General features: G+C 38.1%; 4 protein-coding genes across 4 annotated transcripts; all 4 read left to right on the top strand.

The window, feature by feature from the left end:
- Nucleotides 1-11,308: 11,308 nt before the first annotated feature.
- LOC116849692 (cytochrome P450 9e2-like) lies at nucleotides 11,309-13,239 on the top strand. Its single transcript, XM_032827087.1, has one exon. It carries the CDS (start codon nucleotides 11,532-11,534, stop codon nucleotides 13,053-13,055), a length of 1,524 nt encoding a protein of 507 aa, XP_032682978.1. The 5' UTR covers nucleotides 11,309-11,531; the 3' UTR covers nucleotides 13,056-13,239.
- A 4,329-nt stretch (nucleotides 13,240-17,568) lies between these two features.
- On the top strand, nucleotides 17,569-20,641 carry LOC116849698 (cytochrome P450 9e2-like). The gene has a single exon (XM_032827100.1). The coding sequence runs from the start codon at nucleotides 17,809-17,811 to the stop codon at nucleotides 19,369-19,371; it is 1,563 nt and encodes a 520-aa protein (XP_032682991.1). The 5' UTR covers nucleotides 17,569-17,808; the 3' UTR covers nucleotides 19,372-20,641.
- Nucleotides 20,642-20,871: 230 nt separating this feature from the next.
- On the top strand, nucleotides 20,872-21,524 carry LOC116849704 (cytochrome P450 9e2-like). Its single transcript, XM_032827111.1, has 2 exons — nucleotides 20,872-20,924; nucleotides 20,996-21,524. The coding sequence occupies exons 1-2, from the start codon at nucleotides 20,872-20,874 to the stop codon at nucleotides 21,486-21,488; spliced, it is 546 nt and encodes a 181-aa protein (XP_032683002.1). The 3' UTR covers nucleotides 21,489-21,524.
- LOC116849699 (cytochrome P450 9e2-like) lies at nucleotides 21,464-22,392 on the top strand. Its single transcript, XM_032827101.1, has one exon. The coding sequence runs from the start codon at nucleotides 21,504-21,506 to the stop codon at nucleotides 22,359-22,361; it is 858 nt and encodes a 285-aa protein (XP_032682992.1). The 5' UTR covers nucleotides 21,464-21,503; the 3' UTR covers nucleotides 22,362-22,392.
- Nucleotides 22,393-23,535: the final 1,143 nt, after the last annotated feature.

Raw genomic sequence — 23,535 nt, 5'->3', positions numbered from 1 at the left:
TTTTTATATTCTGGTCGTTTTTCACGCAAAGCTTGATTCAAATCGATCATTTGTTGTCGGTAGCGTTCAGTATTAACGGTTTGGCCAGGTTTTAGCAGCTCATAATAGATCACACCCTTCTGATCCCACCAAACACAGAGCATTGTCTTCCGTCCATAGCGATTTGGCCTTGCAGTCGATGTCGATGGTTCGCCTGGAGTTACCCATGATCTTTTACGCTTAGGATTCTCAAAATATATCCACTTTTCATCGCCAGACAAAATTCGATGGAGAAATGTTTTTCTTTCTTTTGTACCTGGCGAGCAACGTTTCGCAAGTGGTTTTTCGGTTTTTCTGTTGTCTTTCATTCAGTTCATGTGGAACCCATTTTCCCATCTTCTGGATCTTTCCCATGGCTTTCAAACGTATGGAGACGGCTTCTCGTGTCACATTTAATTGATCCGCGAGTTGTTGTTGCGTTTGAGTGTCATCCTCATCCAACAATGCTTGCAATTCGCTGTCTTCAAACTTTTTCGGTGGTCTTCCACGTTCTTCGTTTCTCACGTCAAAATCGCCACTTTTGAATTTTTTAAACCACTCAAAGCACTGTGATTTACCAAGAGCATGCTCACCGTAAGCTTCGACAAGCATTCGATGCGATTCTGCAGCAGTTTTCTTCAAATGGTAACAGAAAATCAATGCTGTCTGCAAATCGTAGTTTCCAGGCACAAAATTCGACATATTCAACGCTATTACAAACTATGCTGTTGTATAAAACTTGTATTGTTGTGAGTTGAAAATCTTTGTCAGAGATGTCAACAAGGAAATGGCGCCAATGACGCGGTTTGACGGTAACTACATTGACAGCTAGGGCCATCTATGGGCCATCTAAGGGCATCTCCGGTTTCATATTTACAGACCTGGTAGTGTAACCCAGAAAATAAATTTTGGTGTGGCTGCAGTCCCCTCAGCCCTTCCCTTCCCTGGCTATGCCACTGACAATGAGTAGAACATACGCACGTACCGCTCGCCGGGCAGGTGGGCGAGCGCGCGACTGGCGAGCAGTGTGTGTGTGTGTGTATATGTGTATACGTGCATACGGCTGGCATCTTCGTAGCTTACAAATTCGATGTTTTGGTATATATAGTGTCCAAACATTACATTTATTTTATGCAACTTCTTTTGTAACTTAAACTTTGTAACTTGTAACTTAATAACTTTTTAACGAGAAACAAGCGACGGTTAAACCTTCTAAACGTTACTTAGGAGGTTGGCCTCTATCATATATATGAAGGTCAAGATCATAGCTGCTGGTTCCGTTTTTTTAAAGATTTACCTATAATATATTTATATAAAGATAAGTCGCAAAAATGTGTACTGTCATTCGATTTTCGCAATATGCTTCGTAGCAGTTTCGTCAAAGTTGCTTTATCGTTCATTCAACGCTTTATCGTTTGGTTATGTCAACATGCAGTTATATACCTATTAATTGTAGAACTAATTACATCATGTCTCCTGAAAATAACGGAAAATATCAATGCCGTGTCTTTTTCTTGATAAATATATAGAAATGCGCAGTCAATCATCTCGTCCTTGACATTTATTGTCAAGTTTATTGTTCTGAGTAATCTTCAAAACGTCACAATTGTCGCTTATTTACTATAAATTTATCAATGAAAGAAGCGTAATGTAATAAAATTCTTTTATCACGTAAGAATAAGAGTGAATGTGTGAGTAGTAGACTTACACATCTCAACTCTCGCTCAGAGGAAACGTACTTTAGCTTAATCTAACAAAATTTAATGAAACTTTTTTGGAGATTGTGTTTAACAAATATTGTTCCGTAAATACTGTTCAGAAAGCACAAGATAAAAATGGAGTGGTGATTGATGACATTTAAAAGTTATTGTGTATTAAACATAGTGATCGATGAGATTCAAAAGTTCTGTCAAACGCACTGTTTTTGACATTCTGTCAAAATATTGTTGAAATCTTTCGCCTTACTAAATTGATGAATCTACTAAAATAACAGATCTTGGAAAGTTTAGCAAAGGTCCCTGTGCGAGACTTTACACCGAAAAAGTTGTATTCTCCATATAAGAAGACTATATACTTTTCCATTACTCTTAACACATATTCTTATAGAATAAAAATATTTCCTTCTTTTCGTAGATTTTACAGAATATCTTCTGAAATAAAGAAAATATTCTTTTCCATGATACTTTTACTAATCGCTGTTCGTTTCTTGCGACGAGCTGCCGCTTGTTTACGACTGTTAGTACAAGTTACGCGATCTTCACGTCTTCGCACAGAGAGAATTGGTTTCAGATAGCTATTGAAAAGTATATAATGAATAAAAAAATGACGAAGTGGCTGGAAGATCTTATCGAGCTGGCGAATGCATTATGCTTTTATGAGTAAGTTTCTAAAAGATAGATATTAAGTATGATCTTTTTCAAGTGAATATATAATTATGATTTCCAATGCAACTGATCGAAACTTTTTTAATTGTCGCAAATATGTATCAAGATTTTGCTCGCAATGCAGTACGTTATCTCTAGTATATGATCTTATAAATTTAGAATATCTATTATTAATATTTAGAATATTTAGTTATTAACATTTAGAATATGTAATATTAATCCTTTATGACGTTTGATTTTACTCTTAATGTAAGAGAATCCTCTTGGTGCCTATTTTAGAGAAGAATTCTTTATGTAAATAGAATGTTCTTAAAAGGAGAATACAATTTTTTTAAATATAGTTTAGATATATAACAAAATATGAGGCAATATTTGAGTGATACGTTGTCGCAACATAAATATCGCATAACAACCTCTCTTGTTAATCTTTTCAGAATCCGTTATTTTAGGTAAAAAATTGAAGCAGAAACATAAGAAGATTAAAGATTAAAAAGGGACACATAAGAATAACCATTTGAATTGCCTACTTGTTAATAACTTGTTAATAATTTCTTAATAAGTAATTAGTGTTACGACATTTCTGAAGATTGCTAAAGAACATAATCTTAACAACATACGTCAAAGTTGAAGTGATTAAACCAAAACTGCGTATCTCTAAATATTATTTACTCTTTTTTCGTCTGGGCTGACTCCTGTTGCATTATCTTGCTGGAGTGTGCGTCGTTACGTATCTTGTGTGACGTGACCGGCCAGGCCAAATACGTGTATTCTCAAGCAATAACATCGCAAATGTGTGTTAATTCCCCAAGAATACGCGTCGCCAACCTGACCTACGAAGGACTTCCATCGTCGTCTTTCGTTTGTTCTTCCTTTCTTCAAGACTTAAGATTGCTGTTGTCTCATCTAGCAGATAATAATAATGACAGTTTTTTTACTTTATTAGTCAATTAAATCATACAAGACCATACAAAGATAAGATATCCAATGAGACGTTGTGTTGATGATGAAAGCGACCAAAAGATACGGCAACAGATGGACGATAATGGACAGTGCTTGACGCTGGTACATTGACACGTGGTTCGTTTCGAGTATGTTTATCGCTAGAAACGATACTTCGCGACAATGTCTGATATCTGTCGCATTTTTGCAATCTGCTTCGCGATATGTTTGGATAATTTCGTTCTTCTTTCCCTTTTTGCTGATACGTCCACGTTGCTGCAAGCGCATAAAAAATATAAATCTGAGAATTATGGGGAATTACAGATGCTGAGGAAGTGATGTGGAGATTTAAGCGAGGAAACGTGGATCACGGCGGTGGAAACGGCGGTATTGATGCGCGATTAAGTGACCCAGTGAAATAAATTACAGAGAGAACAGAGAGAAAGAAAGAAGGGGGAGGGGAACAGTATAGCCGAGCGATACGCGCGCGGCAGATTTGAAGTTCGTGAAGCAACTATTACGAGGAGCTCGGAAGTCAGCAATAATATTCATCTCGTCTACTTCAGTCGCGTGTATGTATTGTGCGTACACCGGTGTTTAGTATACCCATTTCCTCACGGATACTTAAATCCACCACTGCGTGTGAGTGCGCCGTGCGCAGGTTAACGCGTGACGGTCGCCGTACAGCCACAACGACCCTCGAGTGTGTACGCGAGTTCATTCCGTACGACTTTGCGCCGGTACAGCCATATTCCATTAGTTTTACGCGCGGGTCATTGGAGTTTATATGTGCCGACGGGGGAGAAAAAGGGTATCTCAGTGGCCCGAAATAGTCCCGGCTGCGTGAGCGGCTCGCTATGCGATCGATTAAAAAAAAGAGCGCGACGTTAATTATTTTATTCCCGCCTTTTTAACGCTGCGGTACGTCCAGAGCAGCGTGGCTCTGATTGTGACAGCTGCGACGACGGCCACGTCGATGACGGTGCAGATGTTAAAATCGCTACATTCGAGAACAAATCGCTATCTGATAAGCGCGCTTAGATACGCGAGGCAACGCTCACGCCTGTTGGAAATTCGAGTGTACTCGCTCACGACGGAAAATATTCGTAATGTGTAATTTTTTGAGGATGGTTAAATAATATTTAAATAAAAAAAAATTTGTTTCCTACATAAATTAATTTATTGAATACGAATAGTGTTTACCAGGATTCGACTTTGCTTTGTTCGAACTTGATACCTCTCGACACTTTCACACGATCTCTTTTTCTATAGTCATTCGGGGTAAACGTGCGCACTTTTTGGTTAATGTCTGTTTAACTAAAAATGGACAGACTTGAATTTAAAAAATATGGTTTTTGTGGAACCTATTAATTATACTTCTTTAAAAAAATAACAATTTAAATCCAATTTTTTTCATATTTTTGCAAAATTAAAAATTATCTCGAAAAGATGAATGCGTCCACTTGACCTGTATTACGGGTAAACATGCGCAATACTGCGGAGTAAATAAACGCGTTTGGAGTAAGCATGCAATCAATATTTTTTAAAATATTTTTCAATCATTATCTTCAATATAGTATAGGTTACAGTGATTAAGTAGATTTAAGAGATTTCGGTATAGTATAGCTTACAGTGTTTTGGTACAGTATTTACAACAATTTTGAGGATAAATGTGTATATGCGTTTGAGGTTATGTCGGTTCTCGTTAGCTAAGTTTAATTTATGCGGCTAAGGCCACGTTCCGTATTACGCATTTGATCCGATCAATCCGTTTGTTAACTGAAATATTCGTTTGTTAATTTTTTACTGGATAATTCTTCTCAATGTTCTGAAGGTGGTTCATTATTTTTCCCATTGTTTCTCTCTCGCAATAAATACCCAAACGAGGCGTACAACCAACGTATACCCTTTGTGTCAACTTGATCCGGTTTCCCTTAAACCGCGCTATCTGCTCGTACGTTGGTGAATGTCCACCATGTCTATGTAAACGCGGTGTTTCGCCTCCGACCGAGAAACCGGCGGCTTGGGTCTACGGTCGAACGGTGAAAAGAGAAGAGCGTCGGTGATTCAACGGGCGGCGGAGAACGGGTTAACCACCAGCTATGAATATCTGCCATCTGCGCGTATCAAGGCAAATATGATTACTGTATATTCGGTTCGTAAACTATATTAACCTTTAGCCCACCTGAAGGCGGCAAGGAGTTCATTTCCACAGGCGCACGGAAATTAGTAGGTGTTGCGCGTAACGGCATTAAAGCGCGATTCGTCAACTCGACTCGCTCTCCCCCTCTCCCCCTCTGGCTGTGATTCAGACATCTCGCGCACGCGAGGGGAACAATCCAATCTGCTAGGCTATCTACGGATAACGCAACGTGCACGGATATTACCTGTGACTGCTGCGGGATGCATTGTTAACTCGTGCCCGTGCTCGTGCGCGGCATTTTAATGTTTATCCGAACGATGCCACACCGCGAAGTGACGGCAGCTCCGCGATAAAAGCTCGAAGGGACGCTCATTCGGCAGGTAAAAGCCGGCGGAGAGGAGGGGGGAGAAAAGGAAGGAGGAAAAGCATGCGTAACAGCTAGCATATCTGAGTGTGCGAAGGTAAAAATGGTCTAAACATCGGCACACAGTCCGCCGATTGGCAAACGAGCGCTGGACACCGTCGTTAAACGGATCCACGGTCGGTCGCCGCGGGACCAGAAACCAGGGGCATTCGGTGCGCGAAGCACTCTACAGTTTCCGGGGAGCTGATCTTAAAGGTGCTCACCCGATTGAATGGAAATAAAACGTGGACACAACTGCCAATACACTTAAGGTCGGATTCGCCGGCGTCGCCGCCTCCAGATTCTCGCCGGCCTGCGTCCGGGATCTGCGCCCGGAGAGAGCAGGAAGAAGTTCAATGCAGACGATGCGGGGGCTTGCGAGGGGCTCAGCGGGACGGCAACGATCCCGTGATAATAAGATCCAAGTGCCCGAGAGCGTGTAACGTGCAAGGCGAAAGGCGCCGGGGAATAATGCAATGCTGGAGTGTAATAGATGAGGAGAGAGAGACAGAGAGAGAGAGAGAGAGAGAGAGAGAGAGAGAGGAAAGAAGAAAGAAGGGGTTGAGAGAGGGGGAATAACATAAAATTTTAGGTGTTTTTCTTTTTCCGCGGAACCACGGTCGCGTTCCACGTGCGCGTTTCGACTAGAATAAAAGGTGACGCGTGATGTTGTGTCTCGCATAAATAAGCAAGCTAGACGTAACGCGTTTTTCCTTCTTTATCCGACCCCGCGGTGGTGTCTATGGCATATAAATTATACCCTCAAATCGGGCTCATGGGTCAAATGTGTCCAAGCGATTTCAACTATGTGCTTTTCCGAAAGCATGAGCACTATGATCAGCGGGTCTTCTAGTGGGGAAAAGAATATAGTAACGGGATCTACAGAGGCCCGATAGGACCACTTAACTTCTGTTTATTTACCGAGCTATTTTAAGTTTCTGATCATATTAATGTAATTGACATCAATTACATTGAGCGTTATAAAAACGCGTGTATAATAATAGATCCATAAGTTCAGTTTACGTTAATGGAAAATAACAATCCGGTTTGAAGGTTAATACATGTGTGTATCGTTGAGTCTTTGACACTATGTGTGTGCGGCGTATATGTCAACGACGTGGTGAATAGAGTGAGAAATTGCGTCGCGAAGAGAAGTTTATATTGTAGTTTCATACTGTAAAAGGTATACGTTTTATACTGTAAAAATAAAATAGTTACCATTTACACTGGCAATAACGCAGTGAAAAATAGATACCAAACAGAAAAGAGTCATATCGTTTTATTGAATATAAACATTAACTACATGCCAAAATCATCTTGAGCGTGTGTGTGTTTGTTTATGTTTGCGTATGTGAGGCACTACTTGTATATGAGAGCCCAAAAGAGAGGCGCGTAGTCGCAGTCGGCAGTCACTTAAGCAATAAAGCAATTAAGAAAAAAAAGTCAAATTAATAGAGCAAGACTTAATTAAATAGCTCAGATGCTGAAGTACCAGACCAATCAGTCATTTTGAATTAAAGTATTGTTAAGAATTACAAATATTTTTACACAATAAAATTACCTACAAAAATTAATTGGAGCATTACTCGATATATATGACAAAAACAATACAAAATTTCAAGATTGACATCTCGAGCTGTCAGTTAGCGTAAATATTTGCTTGATACAAAAGTTTTGTAGCTTGTGCAAACCGAACGTGTGTTTGTTCTGCTCAGGAAAATTTCAAAGAACATTGCTATTTTACAAATAAATTTAAAAGCTTCAAAATATATGAAAATTTTACAAAAAAATTTCTATATATGCGTGATTATATTTTTCGCTAAATATGATAAAACAAAGCAGCATTTTATGCAAGATCCCCACACGTATAAAAAATAAAACATTAAGATATTTTTGCAATTTGTCACTCACTTTGGCATTGTGTTAGGGACGTTTAATTACTGACTATAATCGGCCAACCCATAAAATATACATCTTGCGATATACAGTGAGTTTCCGCGCCGTGGAAAAATTCAAGTTGAATTTATACGAGTGTAGCTTCGAAGGGCGAAGAGATCGAGGCATCGGTAAGGTACATAGAACGAGCCGACCAGAAGGAAAGGGTGTGCGATAGGGGTCGCAGGAAGTAAGGATAGGAGAATAGAGGGTGGAATGGCAAGGTGGGAGGGAAGGAGGAACGGGAGAAAGAGAGAGGGTTGAAGTAAGGGCAGACGGACGGACTGACGGACGGACGGACGGACGGACGGACGGACGGACAAATGGACGGACGGACGGATAACGAATCCCCGACAAATGGATTAAGCGTAAATTGCTAAACTCTGTTTAATTTGGCCAAATGAATTTTGTTCCGCCAGCCCTCTCCTGTTCTTCCCTTCCTCTCTCCTACTCTTCCTTCCTTCTTGTCGCCCTTTCTCCCTTCCCATCCTTTCTCCCTGTAACCTCCTCGTTCCTTTTACATGCTGCTCTCTTGCTCTTTCTTACTGCTGCGTTGGCCGGACCGAACTCTCGGTCGAAATCTTGTTTTCTAGCGGGACGCAAGCGAGATCTGTCGAAATCACTGTCGATTTTTTCCCTGAAGCATGGCGACCACGCGAGCGAACGAAGCGACTCTGTCCCCGTAATCGGGCCGTCAGAAATAATTTCTTGCTTCGGTGTGCGAACATGAGAAACTGCTGCCCGTAATAGCTGCCGATTCTCACGGAAATGGAAGGTATTCAGCGCGGAAATGCATGTATATTCCGCGCGTAAGGAAATTTGTCGCTTTTCTCCACTCCCCTTTCCCTCCTCAAAAGCGAGCGAGCGAGCGAGAGAGACGTTTAATTCGCGATGCGTAAAAAGTGCACGACAGCGACAGGCAAATCGCGATTGCGTTCCCTTCATTTCGACTTACTTCCCAACCTTTGGATTTCGCAGAGGGCGGAACATTCTTTGCGTATAATATACCTCCCTCTTTGATTGTCGAAAGTAGGTCGGAGGCCGTGGCGAGCTCGCGAATAATGCAATTTAGTGCATGGACTCTCCTGCGAACTCGTGGCGAGTTAGTTCGCAACAAAGGTACGATTACGAGTCGCAGCATACTTGTTCTGTCTCCATGTGTGTCCCATCAAGGTAAGTTCATAATCTGACTGTATCGAATAATGCCACTTTATGTTGTTTGGATCGTCCGCGAAGGGGGTGACCGTCTGGGTCGCCACCAAAATTTTAACAAAACCAATTTATGAATAAATATTAACCAACTTATAAATAAATATAAACCAACTTATGGACAAAATTTCACCAAAAACAACTTATGAATAAATATGGGCTGTTTTCATTCAAATTGAATCTTTTTGACGTGTGATTTTCACGGATATTTTTGGTTATCAAAAAGTATACATAATAAAGGAAGTATCAACTGCCTAATATGGCCCGATAATTGGCGCTTTCTTGAAATATTAGAATTTGTTTTCATAAAATATCAAAATTAAGCATGAAAGTGTGCATGCAAAATGTGTTATATAAATCAGTCAAATTCACACGAGAGATCGGCGTTATCTTGTCGAAAAACAAAAAATTTCACCACAAGGTGTCCTAGACTGGCTTTCCTTTGCAATTTTTGTGGAAACGTAGAACGGATTGAACATAAAATATTCTATACCGTTTTGTGATATTCGCGATAATAATCAAGATATTAATTAAAGAAGATTGACGAATGATCACGCGCGATATAGTATGAGTTGTGTTGGCGATTGGCGCGTTGGCGAATTTTCGCCAGTAAGGCGAAAATTGCTCGGTGTAGTATTCGCTCGGGCGAAGTTGCAGTTTTCGATTTGCTTTCTGTAATAGTGTGATAATTTAACGCTCTAAACAAGTGAGTTATAAGTAAGATCGTGACGTTACAGAAAAATTACGTTGAGATAATACATGTTGTGAATTGAAGACGCGAAGTCCGGGATTCACGCTATTATGAAACTTCCTCTCGCTTTTTCATTCGTGATAAGAAGCGCCGTTATTTCCCTATTGTAATCAGACGTTCAAAGTTTACTAGATTCTTGTTTGTAGGGTTCTGCAACGCTTTCTGTGTATTATAGGAAAATCGTATTTTCGGGGAATATTATCAGGAGAGGGAAAAACAAATTCCCCTACGAGGTAGATTGCAAAATTTATCGAGGGAAAATGTTGCAACAGTTGATCAACAGATGGTCAAAATAAGTTGGACTGTACTCTGTCGCGCTATTATATTTAACCGAATGATGCTAAAATTAATAGGTCCAAAGTTCGATAAAGTAATTTTAAAGATAAAGTAGCGCCTAAAATTTTTCGTTTAAACATTAAAATCAAATAGTCTTGAAATGTAAGGCAGCCAATGTAGCAAATGATCAATTTAAATGACGAAAATGATATCATAGATAACTCTTTTCTTCTTATTAAAAGCAATATATTTAATTTACAGAGAGTCTATTTATGATTATGGCAAGTAATTGCCATGGATTCGCCCATTCAATATGAAGTTTTAAGGAATTTACGTTGTATGTTTCCAATCTGCTCACGTTGATGTGTTTTTCAAAACAATAGCAACTAATAATATCCAACGCAAGAATGAACAAAGAAACGTTTAAGCGAATTTTCCCAGTGACGTACTCAGTGCTTTCCATGCTTTGTTTCCATGAAATATCAGAATTAAGCATGAAAGTGTGCATTAATCGCGAAATGTCATACAAATCATTCGAACTCATACGAGAGACGGGCGTTATCTTGTTAAAAAAAACGTTAAAAAAATAACTTTACCACGAATGCTTCATTTGTTTTGTAAACTTGCAGATCTCATTCGCGATATGTAACGATATCAAAGGTTATTTAGGTTACAAAATATTCCAAACTTTCCTCCGCAATTTTTGTGGAAACATAAAACGAATTAAACATAAAGGTCCTACACCGCTTTGTGATATTCGCGATAATAGTCGAGATATTGATTAAAGAAGATTATGCTGTTTATATTTGTACATTAAGTCAAATTAAACAAAAAAACCTTTTACCATTTTGCAAATGATCACATAGAGTTTTAGATATAAATTAAAGTAGATTTATCGCGCATAATCATGTAACAATTTTCTTTCATTAATAACTAAAAATCTACGTGGTTATTTGCAAAATAGTAAAGGGCTTCTTTGTTCAATTTGACCTAATGTACAAGCACATCTACCATCTCATCTACCATCGCGCGATCATTCATTAATCTTCTTTAATTAATATCTCCATTATTATTACGAATAAAACGATATAACTGTTATTTTATTGTATTTGCTGGAATGAAATCTTACGAGTGTGCTTGTCTCAATCTGTTCTACGAAAATTGTGGAGGGGAATCTGAGGCACTCTGTAACACACATTAAGATACTGATTATATCAAGCAATGGGGAGTATTTAACGCACAGCTTTACATCAAAGCGAACAGTTGTGCGAAAGGATTCAGATCGATTGTATTTCTTCTGGCTAGGTAAGCCGTCAATTACGTTGGACATAACGGTTAAACGACTACAATCCGAGACTCTGTTCGCGGTCGCGAAAGTTCGCTATTGACACGAACTTTATTCCGCGACGTTGCTGTTTGACTTGACTTCAAACGAAAGAATCGACTAAACAACACCCCGATCAAACGTTCGCCATGGACTTCTGGACGACAATCTTGTCGATATTGGTCTTCTTGCTGATCATATATTATTACTCCTCCCTCAAATATACACAAAATGTGTTTCAACAACACAGGATTCCGCACGGCAAGCGAATTTCCATCCTGCAGGAAATCCTGGATCTATTTGTATTCCCGAAGGCCTACGTTGACATGATCCAAACGGTGTACAATATACATCAGGAAGCCAAGTACGTCGGGATCTTTCATCTCACGGGAAGTTTCCTGATGCTGCGTGACGTCGAGGTGGTCAAGTCCGTCTGCAAGAAGAACTTCGACGCGTTCGAGGACCACTTCTTTTTCGGCGACAACGTCCCGGACACGCTCTTCGCGAAGCACCTCATCGCGCTACGAGGCGATAAGTGGCGCAATATGAGGAAGCTCTTGTCTCCCGCGTTCACATCCTGTAAGCTGAAGATGATGTTTCCATTGATATCCAATTGCGCGATGAATTTTTCTGAATTCCTGGCGAACTTGCCTGTTGAGAAGCGTACGATGAAGCTGAAGAACGTTTTCGGCTGGTACTCCAACGACGTGATCGCATCGTGCATGTTTGGCATCAGCGTGGACTCCATAAGGCATCCGGACAACGATTTCTACGTGTACGGTAAGATAGCGACGGATTTCAACATGTACTCTCTTATGAAAATCTTGTTGATGCAACACGCACCGACGCTCACGCATCTGCTGAACATCACGGTCGTCAAAGACCCTGTTCGCGCGTTCTTCATTAAGATGGTGGCCGAAACTATACGAATGAGAGAGGAGAGAGGCATTACCCGACCGGACGTGATTCAGTTGATGATGGAAAATAGAGATAAGCAAGCGCTCAGCATCGAAGAAATGACTTCGCAAGTGTTCAGCTTCTACCTCGGCGGCTTCGAGACCGGCCGAACGGCCTCGTCCTTCATGGCGTACGAGATTGCCATGAATCCGCACATCCAGATGAAATTGCAGCAAGAGATCGACCAGGTTCTGCAGGATACAAATGGTCAACCATCCTATGAGGCGATTAACAGAATGGCGTATCTGAGCGCCGTGATCAACGAGACCCTCAGGATATATCCGCCAACGCCGATGATAGATCGACTGTGCGTGAAGGACTTCGAGCTGCCCGCTGCGTTACCTGATGCAAAGCCGTACGTCGTGAAGAAGGGGATAATAATCTGGATTCCGTTTTACAGCCTTCATCATGACCCCAAGTACTTTTCGGAACCGGAGAAGTTCAAGCCCGAAAGGTTCCTCAAAAGCAGCGAGCAAAACGAGTGTAACCTCGATGCTTATTATCCGTTTGGAGTAGGTCCTCGAATATGCATTGGCTACAGGTTCGCCTTACTGCAGATGAAAATCTTGTTGTTCCATCTGCTGGCACACTGCGAGTTGAAGACGTGCAAGAAGACTCCAATACCCCTGAAACTCAAGAAAGGTGGATTTCTCTTGAAATCCGAGAGCGATATCTGGCTAGAATTTGTGCCAAGACAGAAGCAGCACAATTATTAATTAAGTACTTTATATGACTGAAGAGAATATCGAAATCACGTATCAGGTGAATAATATTATAAATGGAAAATAAAAAACAGAAAGAGACTATATAAATGGAAAATAAAAAACAGAAAGAGATGTATAGAAAGCATAGAAAAATATAACTTATAGAGCAATTCTTACAATTTATATATATATATATATATATATATATATATATATATATGAATAAACAAATATATATTAATATATATGTGTATAAATAAATAATGTATAATGTATGTTAGTGAAAAACTTAAAGTAATATTTATATTTTTGTACACACAAGCCATACTTAACGAAAAAGTTAGCAAATTTCATTGAGATAAAAATGAATGGATATATAATAAAACATAAGATTAATATTTAATATGTCCGCCTTTTCCTTGAGTTATTGTTTCCAAAATTAGAAAATTGTTTATTAAGTTCTTAATATAATCCTTGCTGATAGTTTCAAATGCTGACTGCAAACTTTTAAAACAGTCGATCCGACTGTTGTTCCGTTTGTTCAATGTCCGTTCCGTTTTTCCTGTATATATATATATACACAGTTGCGGACAAAATTGAGTGGACAGATAGTGAAAATGGTTATAAATGAAATTTAGTCGAAATAATACTACTACTAGATACTTAAGTTTTATTTATTATATATCCTTATGGTACGTAGAATATTTAGTGCAAAACTCAAATAAACATTTACACTTTTGTATACACAAACCATACTTAACCTTTTGTATTCATACTGTATTCATTATGGGTGGTTACCACCCATAACTAAAATTCAGCGCTCTGTACTTTTTAAGTACCGTAATAAATAGAACTAGTGTCGCTATCTAATTATAGTTTGGAGTCTTAACTATACTTTGATTCCATTCTGCAAAATAAGCGTTAGTTAGCTTCTGGCAGCCGTCTGAAATGAAAATAATGGAACTTTAATGTTCAAAATAAATGTACTTTTTCCAGTGATAACTTACGAGACAATTTTTTCCTTAAAGATAAACATTTCAACAATAAAATGCTAAATTTTTATTTAAAAATAATAAAAATTACAAGTTACAATTTTTTTTGCAAAAACTCACTTTTTTGCGAAATATAATAATTTTTTTTAATATAAAATTTCTTAAATTTTAATACCAAAAATATGTAAATACTTTCTATAAATATTAAAGTTAATCCATAAAATTATCAGAATTTTAGCATAAATACTTTAAATGATACAGCTGTTTGAAAATTGCCATGGGTGGCAACCACCCAGTATGTATGCGAAGGTTGAAAAAATAAGTGTGTATACGAAGGATTAATGGAAAAGTTAGTAAATTGTCGAGGGACACAAATAAGTGAACACTCGATTACTCCGGCAAAAAATTAAACAAACTTAAAGCTAGTTATTGCTCGCACGCAGTAGTTACAAACGTAAACAAAATTTCTGTTTAGTCTAAGTCTAGACTTTGTACAAGGCAGACCAATTAGCAGAATGTCTGGAAGAAAAGAAATTTCATATCAAGTTCGTTATTTGATTATTTAGGACTGCTGCAAAAAATTAAGTTATCGTGTGATAGCACAAAAGTAATAGTGTATCCAAAAGTGCGGTAGAAAAAATTTATAAGAAATATTTATCACACAATACAGTGGAAAATTTAAGAGATCGTGGTCGGATTACACGTGATATGGTAGGTGAGATGTAGTAGCGATGCTTATACATTAGCCAAATTGTACAAAAAATCTTTTTTGCAAAAACGTAGATTTTTAATTATTCATGAAAGAAAATTGTCACATGATTGTGCGCGATAATGCATAAATTTTTTTTCATAAATTAATATATAAAAATCTATGGTCATTTGTAAGATGGTAGAAGACTCTTTCGTTCAGTTTAACCGAATGTATAAGTATACGATGATAGACGGCGTCATTATAGTTTATCTACCATATCGCGCGTAACAATTCACTAATCTTCTTTAATTAATATCTCGAGATTTATTATGAATATCGCAAAACGGGGATTTAATATAAATATCGCTTTTAAGTTTATCTCAACCTGTTCTACGTTCTCGCAAAGTTTGAGAATAGTGATCTGGGACACTCTGTATATATAGAAAAAAAGAGGATAATTTACATATATTTTATATATTTGTACACTATGTATATGTATACATTTATTTATATTTGTAAATATATCTAAAATTTTAAACCGTAGTATGAATAGGAAAAGAAATCGAAGTCGTTCAGTGAATCTACGAGTATTCGGAAGATGTGGGAGAACATTATCAATCATAACGGATTCTTTTTATAGATTTATAGCGACTAGCGACACTATGTTTTACTATTCAGAAGGAGCTATGATCTCATCACAAAGGTCAACTTTGTGATTTTTTATTATATAATATGACCTTTGACTTTCATATGATCAGTATTGACAACAAAAAATATTTATCAGATTATAAAATCGAATAAATCCCTTTCTTCGATAAAGAAGAATATATCTATATTATTAGTATATATCTATACTATTAGATCAAATTAATACAATCATAAGATGTTTTTTGTTTTTTACAGAAAATAACATATAAATATAGTAAAAATTTTTTAATAAGCGAACTTTTAATAACACGTAAAAAGTATAACAATTTGTTATACATACAATGCAAAATCAACAAATGTCATCAAGGCAAGTAATAAACAATTAAAGGCACTGTAAAAATTTTGATATTAATTTAACATAAGGGAAATGTGTAAAAAATAAACATCACAAATAATATGTCGAAAATTAACACAGAAACCTAACACTTGGATAATACTGTGTGTTATTTTAACGCTTAAAAATAGCGAACACAATGTAAAATAGTCACAGCGACATGTTAAATTAATACATGAGTATATTAGAAATTTAGCACAGATATTTTCACACGTTTCAATTTCAACGTAAATACAAAATGTTTTTTTACTGTGTATAAATAAAATAAAATTAATAAATTCAGAATAGTATTTTTTTTCCTCTAAGAATTTACCTTTTTAGAATTGGAATCTCACGTGAATCAAGCGCCGCGGCACAACGCCAAGTACGTATCGAACAAAACAAAGCGACAAGACAATGCTGCAATAAGCAACATGTATCTATAATGATTGCCACCGATTCATAAATTTACGTTAGAGGAAAAGATTTATGATCGACCATTAGATGTACATATCAAGCTATGTTTACAATTTCACGTACATTTTCTTATAGTTTTATATTAATCTGCGCTTGTGATGTCCGCGATCCGTATTGTAAACGTGTAATCTAAATTTGAAATTAATTGACGAGACAGAAAAGATTTTCGTAGATAAAATATTATAAAAATTTCCGTATAGATTGCATCAATCAGAATGGACGTATATTACGTGCGCAATAAACATTAAATCGATCATGTATCTTTTCGCCTAGCGTAAACTTGCAAATAAAATAAAATAATTTCATCGATAAATTCAATAAAATTTAATGATTACTACTGCGTTCCGATATTCACTGCCAGTACTGAAGATCTATAGTTTGTGTCGTGTATACGTATGTAGAGTTTCAATAGTGGCAGTGAATTTTTGGAACGCAGTCTGCGAATCCACATTAGAGAAAAAAATACATTACTACACGAAGAAAATTTTATAGTAAAATGTATTACAAATTTAAAGATCCAGTCAAATCATATTTTATTACTTCAATTGCCAGAAAAGTTGGAGAAACCATATACTTTACAAAAGTTAATAGAATACAATTTTACAAGTTAGAAAAATAGTAAAAAAGTATGTACTTATTTTGGAGAAAATTTAATATAATTGAGAAAAACGAGATAATAATAACAAAAAATATCTTAATTTTAAAATTATAGTTATTTAAAACTGCTAATAACAATAATTATTTGTATAATAGGTACTTATATATACGTACTTGGTTTATTATATTGATCTTATTTCTTTTTTTATTATAATTAATAAAACATCTACACTTTGATTAAGATAACATGTACTTTTTGTTTTGTAGTTTTTGTTTTAATATAATATGTAGTCGGCGTTTTTTCCTTGTTATATTTTATTTCGTATTCTCGTGTAGTCTTTTCACGAGAAATTGTCTTGTTATTAGTTATTAGGAGATGCATCTAACACCGTACATATATTAAAGTCAACAAAATAATGATAAAAAAATCTTGCACAAGTTAACGCAACAGCTTGTTTCATTAACTTGTGTAATTTATAGTTTCTTGCGCAAATAATATCAGAGTTTTGCAATCTAATCTTTGCTATGTGAACTTTTTCAAGTATTGTAAATAGTGGCGTAGTCAGAGGGGGGCTGAGAGAGCTGCAGTCTTCCCGAAATTAATTTTCTGCGTTACGTTAAGTGTGAGAAAAATTTTTTCGAATGATCTTTTTTTGCTTGTCAAAAATAAAAAGTACAGCCCCCCGAAACTTTTTTCTTTTCTCTACGCCACTGGTTACTTATATCATGATAACTTGACGCATGCTATTGCGCCACTCTTAATCAGTCGGCTATGGACTGTCAATGGTAACGCACCGTTACTTTGACATTTTGTTACATTTCTTTCTTTTATGGTTGATTAGTAAAAAAAAAGAACAATTAATTAAGTTCGCTCATAAACATTGTAGATTCTAATTCCGCTCATATTGACAACTTCATAGCCGTGAATATACAGTTAATTTAACGTTATAAGTTGTATAAAATTCATTAAGAGAACATTTGATCAATATGGTATACGCAATCGTCTTGTCAGTGATAGCCGGCGCCTTGGGTCTCTACTACTTCCTCTTCAAGGATCTAAATTTGTTCAAGAAGCATGACATACCACATCAGAGACCACTGCCGTTATTCGGCAACATGGCAGCGACCATCTTTCGTAAGAAGTCGGTGGGCGACATCGTGAAAATGGTGTACGACAGGTATCCCGAAACCAAGTACGCCGGCATGTACGACATGATCTCGCCGGTAATAATGCTACGCGACCCCGAGCTCATCAAATCCATCGCACTCAGGCACTTCGACAAGTTCATGAATCACAACACCTTCGTCCGTGAGGATCAAGAGCCGTTATTCGCCAAGAATCTTTTCAACCTTCGCGGTAACAGGTGGCGCGTGGTGAGAACATTGTTGAGTCCGACGTTCACATCCAGCAAGATGAAGAACATGTTTAAACTAATGTCGGAATGCGCAGTCGACTTCACTAACTTCCTAGCGGAATTGCCGGCAGAGCGAAAGATGATGGAGACGAAAGACATCTTTACGAGGTATACTAACGACGTAATTGCCACCTGCGCCTTCGGCGTCAGCGTTGACTCCATGCGGAACCCGAAGAATCTCTTCTACCTGTACGGCAGACAGGTAGCGGTCTTCGATATCACGGCATTCTTGAAGTTCATCATACTTAGGATCATGCCTAGATTGGCGCAGCTATTCAGAGTGAAGGTAATTCCTAGGAAGATCGCCATGTTCTTTCAGGACCTCGTGGAGACCACCATCAGGACCAGGGACGAGAAAGGTATCGTTCGGCCGGACATGTTGCAACTAATGATGGAAAGTAGAGGTAAGAAAGACAGTAAGGGCAAATTGACGATTGAGGACATGACCACCCAGGCCTTCACCTTCTTCTTCGGCGGTTTCGATAGCACTTCGACGTTGATGTGCTTCGCCGCGCATGAGATCGCGGTGAACGAGGACATAAGGAAGAGATTGCAGGACGAGATCGATCAGGTCCTGGAGGACACGAATGGCCAAGCGCCCTATGACGCGGTCAACGGCATGGAATACTTGGACGCTGTGCTGAATGAGACTCTTAGAATGTATCCAGTCGCCGTGGTAACGGATAGAGTATGCATGGAGGATTTCGAATTGCCACCGACGTTACCTGGAAAGAGGCCCTATACTATGAAGAAGGGGCAAATCGTCTGGATACCGATTTATGGACTTCACCATGATCCTGAATACTTCAAGGAACCAGGGAAATTCGATCCCAAACGGTTTCTTGGCGAGCAGAAGAAACATACCATGAACACCGGAGCTTATCTGCCGTTCGGTTTGGGCCCCAGGATATGCATAGGTAATCGATTCGCTCTGTTGGAGACGAAGGTGTTACTTTTCCACTTGCTGGCGCGTTTCGACCTGCTACCTTGCGAGAAGACACCGATACCGCTCAAATTAGCCAAGGATGGCTTCAATATGAAGGCCGAAGGTGGTTTTTGGTTGAAAGTAGTGCCGAGGAAAGATCCGCATCGCACCATTGCAGTCAATTGTGAGGTTGAAACGAGCAGACTGTAGGAGAATTGTTGTTAACTTGCTAAGTCTTGAGGATTTATATGTAAAAAATATTCAGAGAATCGTACAAAGTAATATTTATAACATTTATACAAAATAATATTTATAAAAAATAAAAGCTATGATCTCATATGGTAAGTTAATTTTATGATTTTTTATGAATTAAACAATAATTCACTTTTATACGATGTGCACCGAGATCATAGACGATATAAAAATCGATTAAATTTCTTTCTGCGATACAGAAAACAATATCTATTGGATCAAATTAATATTATTTTTGCAAAGGATAAGAAGCTTATCATGTACAAGAACGGTTACATTAATTAATATAATTTCTTTAATTAGCGTGTAGATAGCAAAGGACACTTTTTGTTTGAGATAAATGTACAACATATATAAATCCAAAAGTCATTAAAGATCTATGTGTACGGATAGTAGCTTAGAAATATAAATAAAACTTTATTAGTTATTCCAGAATTATCAACTTTTGTCCGAAACTCTTCTCCTCACTGTTGGACTTTCGAACAGATTTTATCTTATTGATTTTATTCCGTCTTACTTTCTCACGAGAAATAATTTTCGACGATTATTACACTGAATTTTACTTATGTTATCAGAGAAGATTGTTGAAGATCTATCATTGAAATTATCTACGTGTAAGTCAAGAAAAGAAAAGAGAAACAGCGAGTTGTGTTCTCTCGCTCAGAATTTTAAATCTGCAGCCCGACTCTGAACGCGGACCTCAAGAAGCAAATACATGCGCAGTCGACCTCCGCCAGACACCAACGCTTCTTGATCAAACCAATTTAATCGAATCAGTGCTTCTTTGTGGGGCTTTTTCTCGCATGAGTCTCGTCGCTAAAACACGACCGCTTTCGCTTTCAGGTGCGACCCTGACCTTTCTCAAACTCCATCTCTTCAGAACGGAGCAAGCTATCGTTCGAAACAAGGCTGTTCAAGTCGATCAAAAGGCGGAGAGTCAATTTCACGATGAGGATCGACTGGGCAGGAAAACCCGTCGATCAATCATCGGCTTGAAATTAAATAAAAATAACTGTCTTTACGACACTTGAATCGGCCATTTCGTGTCGTCGCGGGATAAGCCAAAGCAACACAACTGTCAACTAAAGTGATTTCTTGAAAATAAAAGGCCTATAGCGTTTCGAAATACACTGACTTCCTTTGCCTAAGAAGTTCCTTTTCGGCACGCAGCGAATTCCGACCGGGCAATTTTCACGGCACTGAGCTCTCCGGTATTACCGTCAGCGGCCAATCTGTTCAATTAGAGTCGCCAATAGAGATGATAATGATAAGATAAAAATAATGCAAAGCAAATATCATTACAGACGAATAATACAGCGTTTCTCGTGAAATTGTGCAATACATTTTAGCGCCAGTACTATTAGAAAAATGTAAGCTAATTTTATTTTTTATTTACTTTTTATTTATTTAATTTTATTTTTTATATTACTTAAGCGATGACTTAAGTGAGACGTATATATGACGAGTATACCTCAGAACGGTATCAGTCGGCCGTCGGTTGTCAACGGCTTGTAGTTACTTTGACTTTCCGCTTCATTCTTTCTTGACGGTTAAACAATAATCTACAAAAACATTAAATTAGTCAAACTTGCTGCACGATATTAATTCCGTTCGTATCGACAGTTCACGCGAGAAAATACTTCTACCTAACGTTGTACGATGCTGCCTACAATTTAGTGACAAACAATTTGCTCAATATAATCTACGTGATAGTCTTGTCTTTGATAGCCGGCACCTTGGTCCTCTATTATTTCCTCTTCCAAGACATAAATCTATTTGAGAAGCATAATATACTGCATGTGAGACCTCTTCCGCTGATAGGCAACAAGGGACCGTTTATTACGCGTATGATGTCAATGGCTGAGCTCCTGAAGCAATTATACGACGTGCATACCGAGGCCAAGTATATCGGTATGTACTACACTAAGCCTGTAATAATACTGCGCGACATTGAGCTCGTCAAGTCGATCACAGTCAAGAACTTCGACGCATTCATGGACCATCGCGTTTTCCTCCGGGGAGACCAAGACTCGCTGTTCGGTAAAAACCTCCTCTCTCTTCAAGGCGACAAATAGCATGAGGTGCGGGCTATGCTGAGCCCAGCCTTCACGTCCAGCAAGATGAAGTACATGTTGAAGCTGATATCGGACTACACCATCGACTTCGTCAAATTTCTCACGCAACTGCCGATGGAGCTGAGGGTGATAGAAACGAAAGACATCTTCATGAGGTACACCAACGACGTGATCGCTACCTATGCCTTCGGCGTCAGCGTTGATTCTGTGCAAGATCTGAAAAATCTTTTTTACATATACGGCAGAGAGGCATCAACTTTCAACATCGTCACTCTGCTTAAGACTGTCATGTTCAAGCAACTGCCGTGGATAGCGCGGTTAGTCAGACTGAAATTCATCAAGCAGAAGATCATCAATTTCTTCCGAGACTTTGTGGAGACCACTATCAAGATTAGAAACGCGCAAGGTATTGTTCGGCCAAACATAATGCAACTGATGATAGAAAATAGAGATGAGAAAGAAAGCAAATTGACGATTGAGGACATGATGAGCCAAGCATTTATCTTCTTCTTCGATGCCTTCAAAAGCTCCTCAACGTTGATGTGTTTTGCCGCGCACGAGATTGCAGTGGACAAGGACATGAGGAAGAGACTCCAGAACGAGATCGACCAGGTTCTGGAGGACACAAATGGCCAGTTGTCGTATGAAGCGACCAACAGCATGGAATACTTAGATATGCTGAACGAAACTCTTAGAAAATACCCATCCTTCTTGAAAACGGATAGATTGTGTCAGAGGGATTTCGAGTTGTCACCAACGTTACGGGGCAGGAAGCCCTACACCGTGAAGAAAGACGATATCGTGTGGTTACCCATTTACGCGCTCCACAATGATCCCAAATATTTCAAGGAGCCGGAGAAGTTTGATCTTTGATCGAACGGTTTCTCGGCGAGTAGAAGAAAAATATCATGAATAGCGGGGCTTATCTGCCGTTAGGTTTGGGCTCCAAAATGTGTATAGGTAACCGATTCGCTCTTATGAAGACGAAAGTGTTGTTCTTTCACTTGCTGGCGCGTTGTGATCTGCTACCTCGCGAGAAGACATCGATACCGCTTAAGTTAGACATAAAAAGTTTGCTAATAAAGATTAAAGGCGGTCTTTGGATAAAAGTAGTACCGAGGAAGAATTCACGCTAGACATTTGCAGTCAACACTGCGAAAAGCACGGACGAGTTCTAAAATAATTTGTATTGGTTTGACAAATCTAAAGGTTTTAATTTGAAAAAGATGTGTGTGCGAGGAACGTTGACAATTAATATCTAAAAAGTCCATATTATATATAGACGTATTCATAATGATAATAAGAGTAACTGTGATAACAATGATAGTAACGATAATAGCGATAAGTAGGAATGAAAAATATTATCGACAATAACGATGTATCATGATAAATAAAAAAGATTCTGCTTAATCATCAATCTTCTGATTAAGTGTTATGAAGAATCTGCTACAATATATTTTGCACATAGTGTAAATTGAAATATCGTAAACAGTATTTGCATTTATATTCTTATATTGTTTTTCATTGACAAATTATGTTTAAAGATATAAAGGATAGGTTGTGCATATGCGTATATGGTTTAACATATTTCAAGGTGTGTTAAGTTAGGGTTCATTTTTATGGAGAGGATGTGCGGGGGGAGGGGCGGAATGTATTATTTATCATATTTTATCAATATTGTGATATATATATATATATATATATATATATATATATATATCGGGATCGCGCCAGAGATGTCTCGGGATCGCGCCAGAGATGTCTCGGGATGGCGCCAGAGATGTCGCTTCCAAACGGCATCTCTGAGCGTTATCTGGGGAGAGGAGAGTGTCGTGAGCGTGAAGCGTCAGGTAGCTCAGTAGTTTAGAGCAGTCGCCCGGCAAGCGAAAGACCCGGGTTCGAGTCCTAGCAGAACCGTACTCTCGATATTTTTCTCCCTCTGGAACGAAAAGATACGCAGATCTCGAACGCATAGCGTCCCGCCACCACCTAGTGTATATATATATATATATATATATATATATATATATATATATATATATATATA

Source organism: Odontomachus brunneus, unplaced genomic scaffold (genome assembly GCF_010583005.1).
Source record: "Odontomachus brunneus isolate Ranch 3 - 2012 unplaced genomic scaffold, Obru_v1 Obru_scaffold_124, whole genome shotgun sequence".
NCBI lineage: Eukaryota > Metazoa > Arthropoda > Insecta > Hymenoptera > Formicidae > Odontomachus > Odontomachus brunneus.
This window is presented reverse-complemented; position numbering and strand designations above follow the sequence as displayed.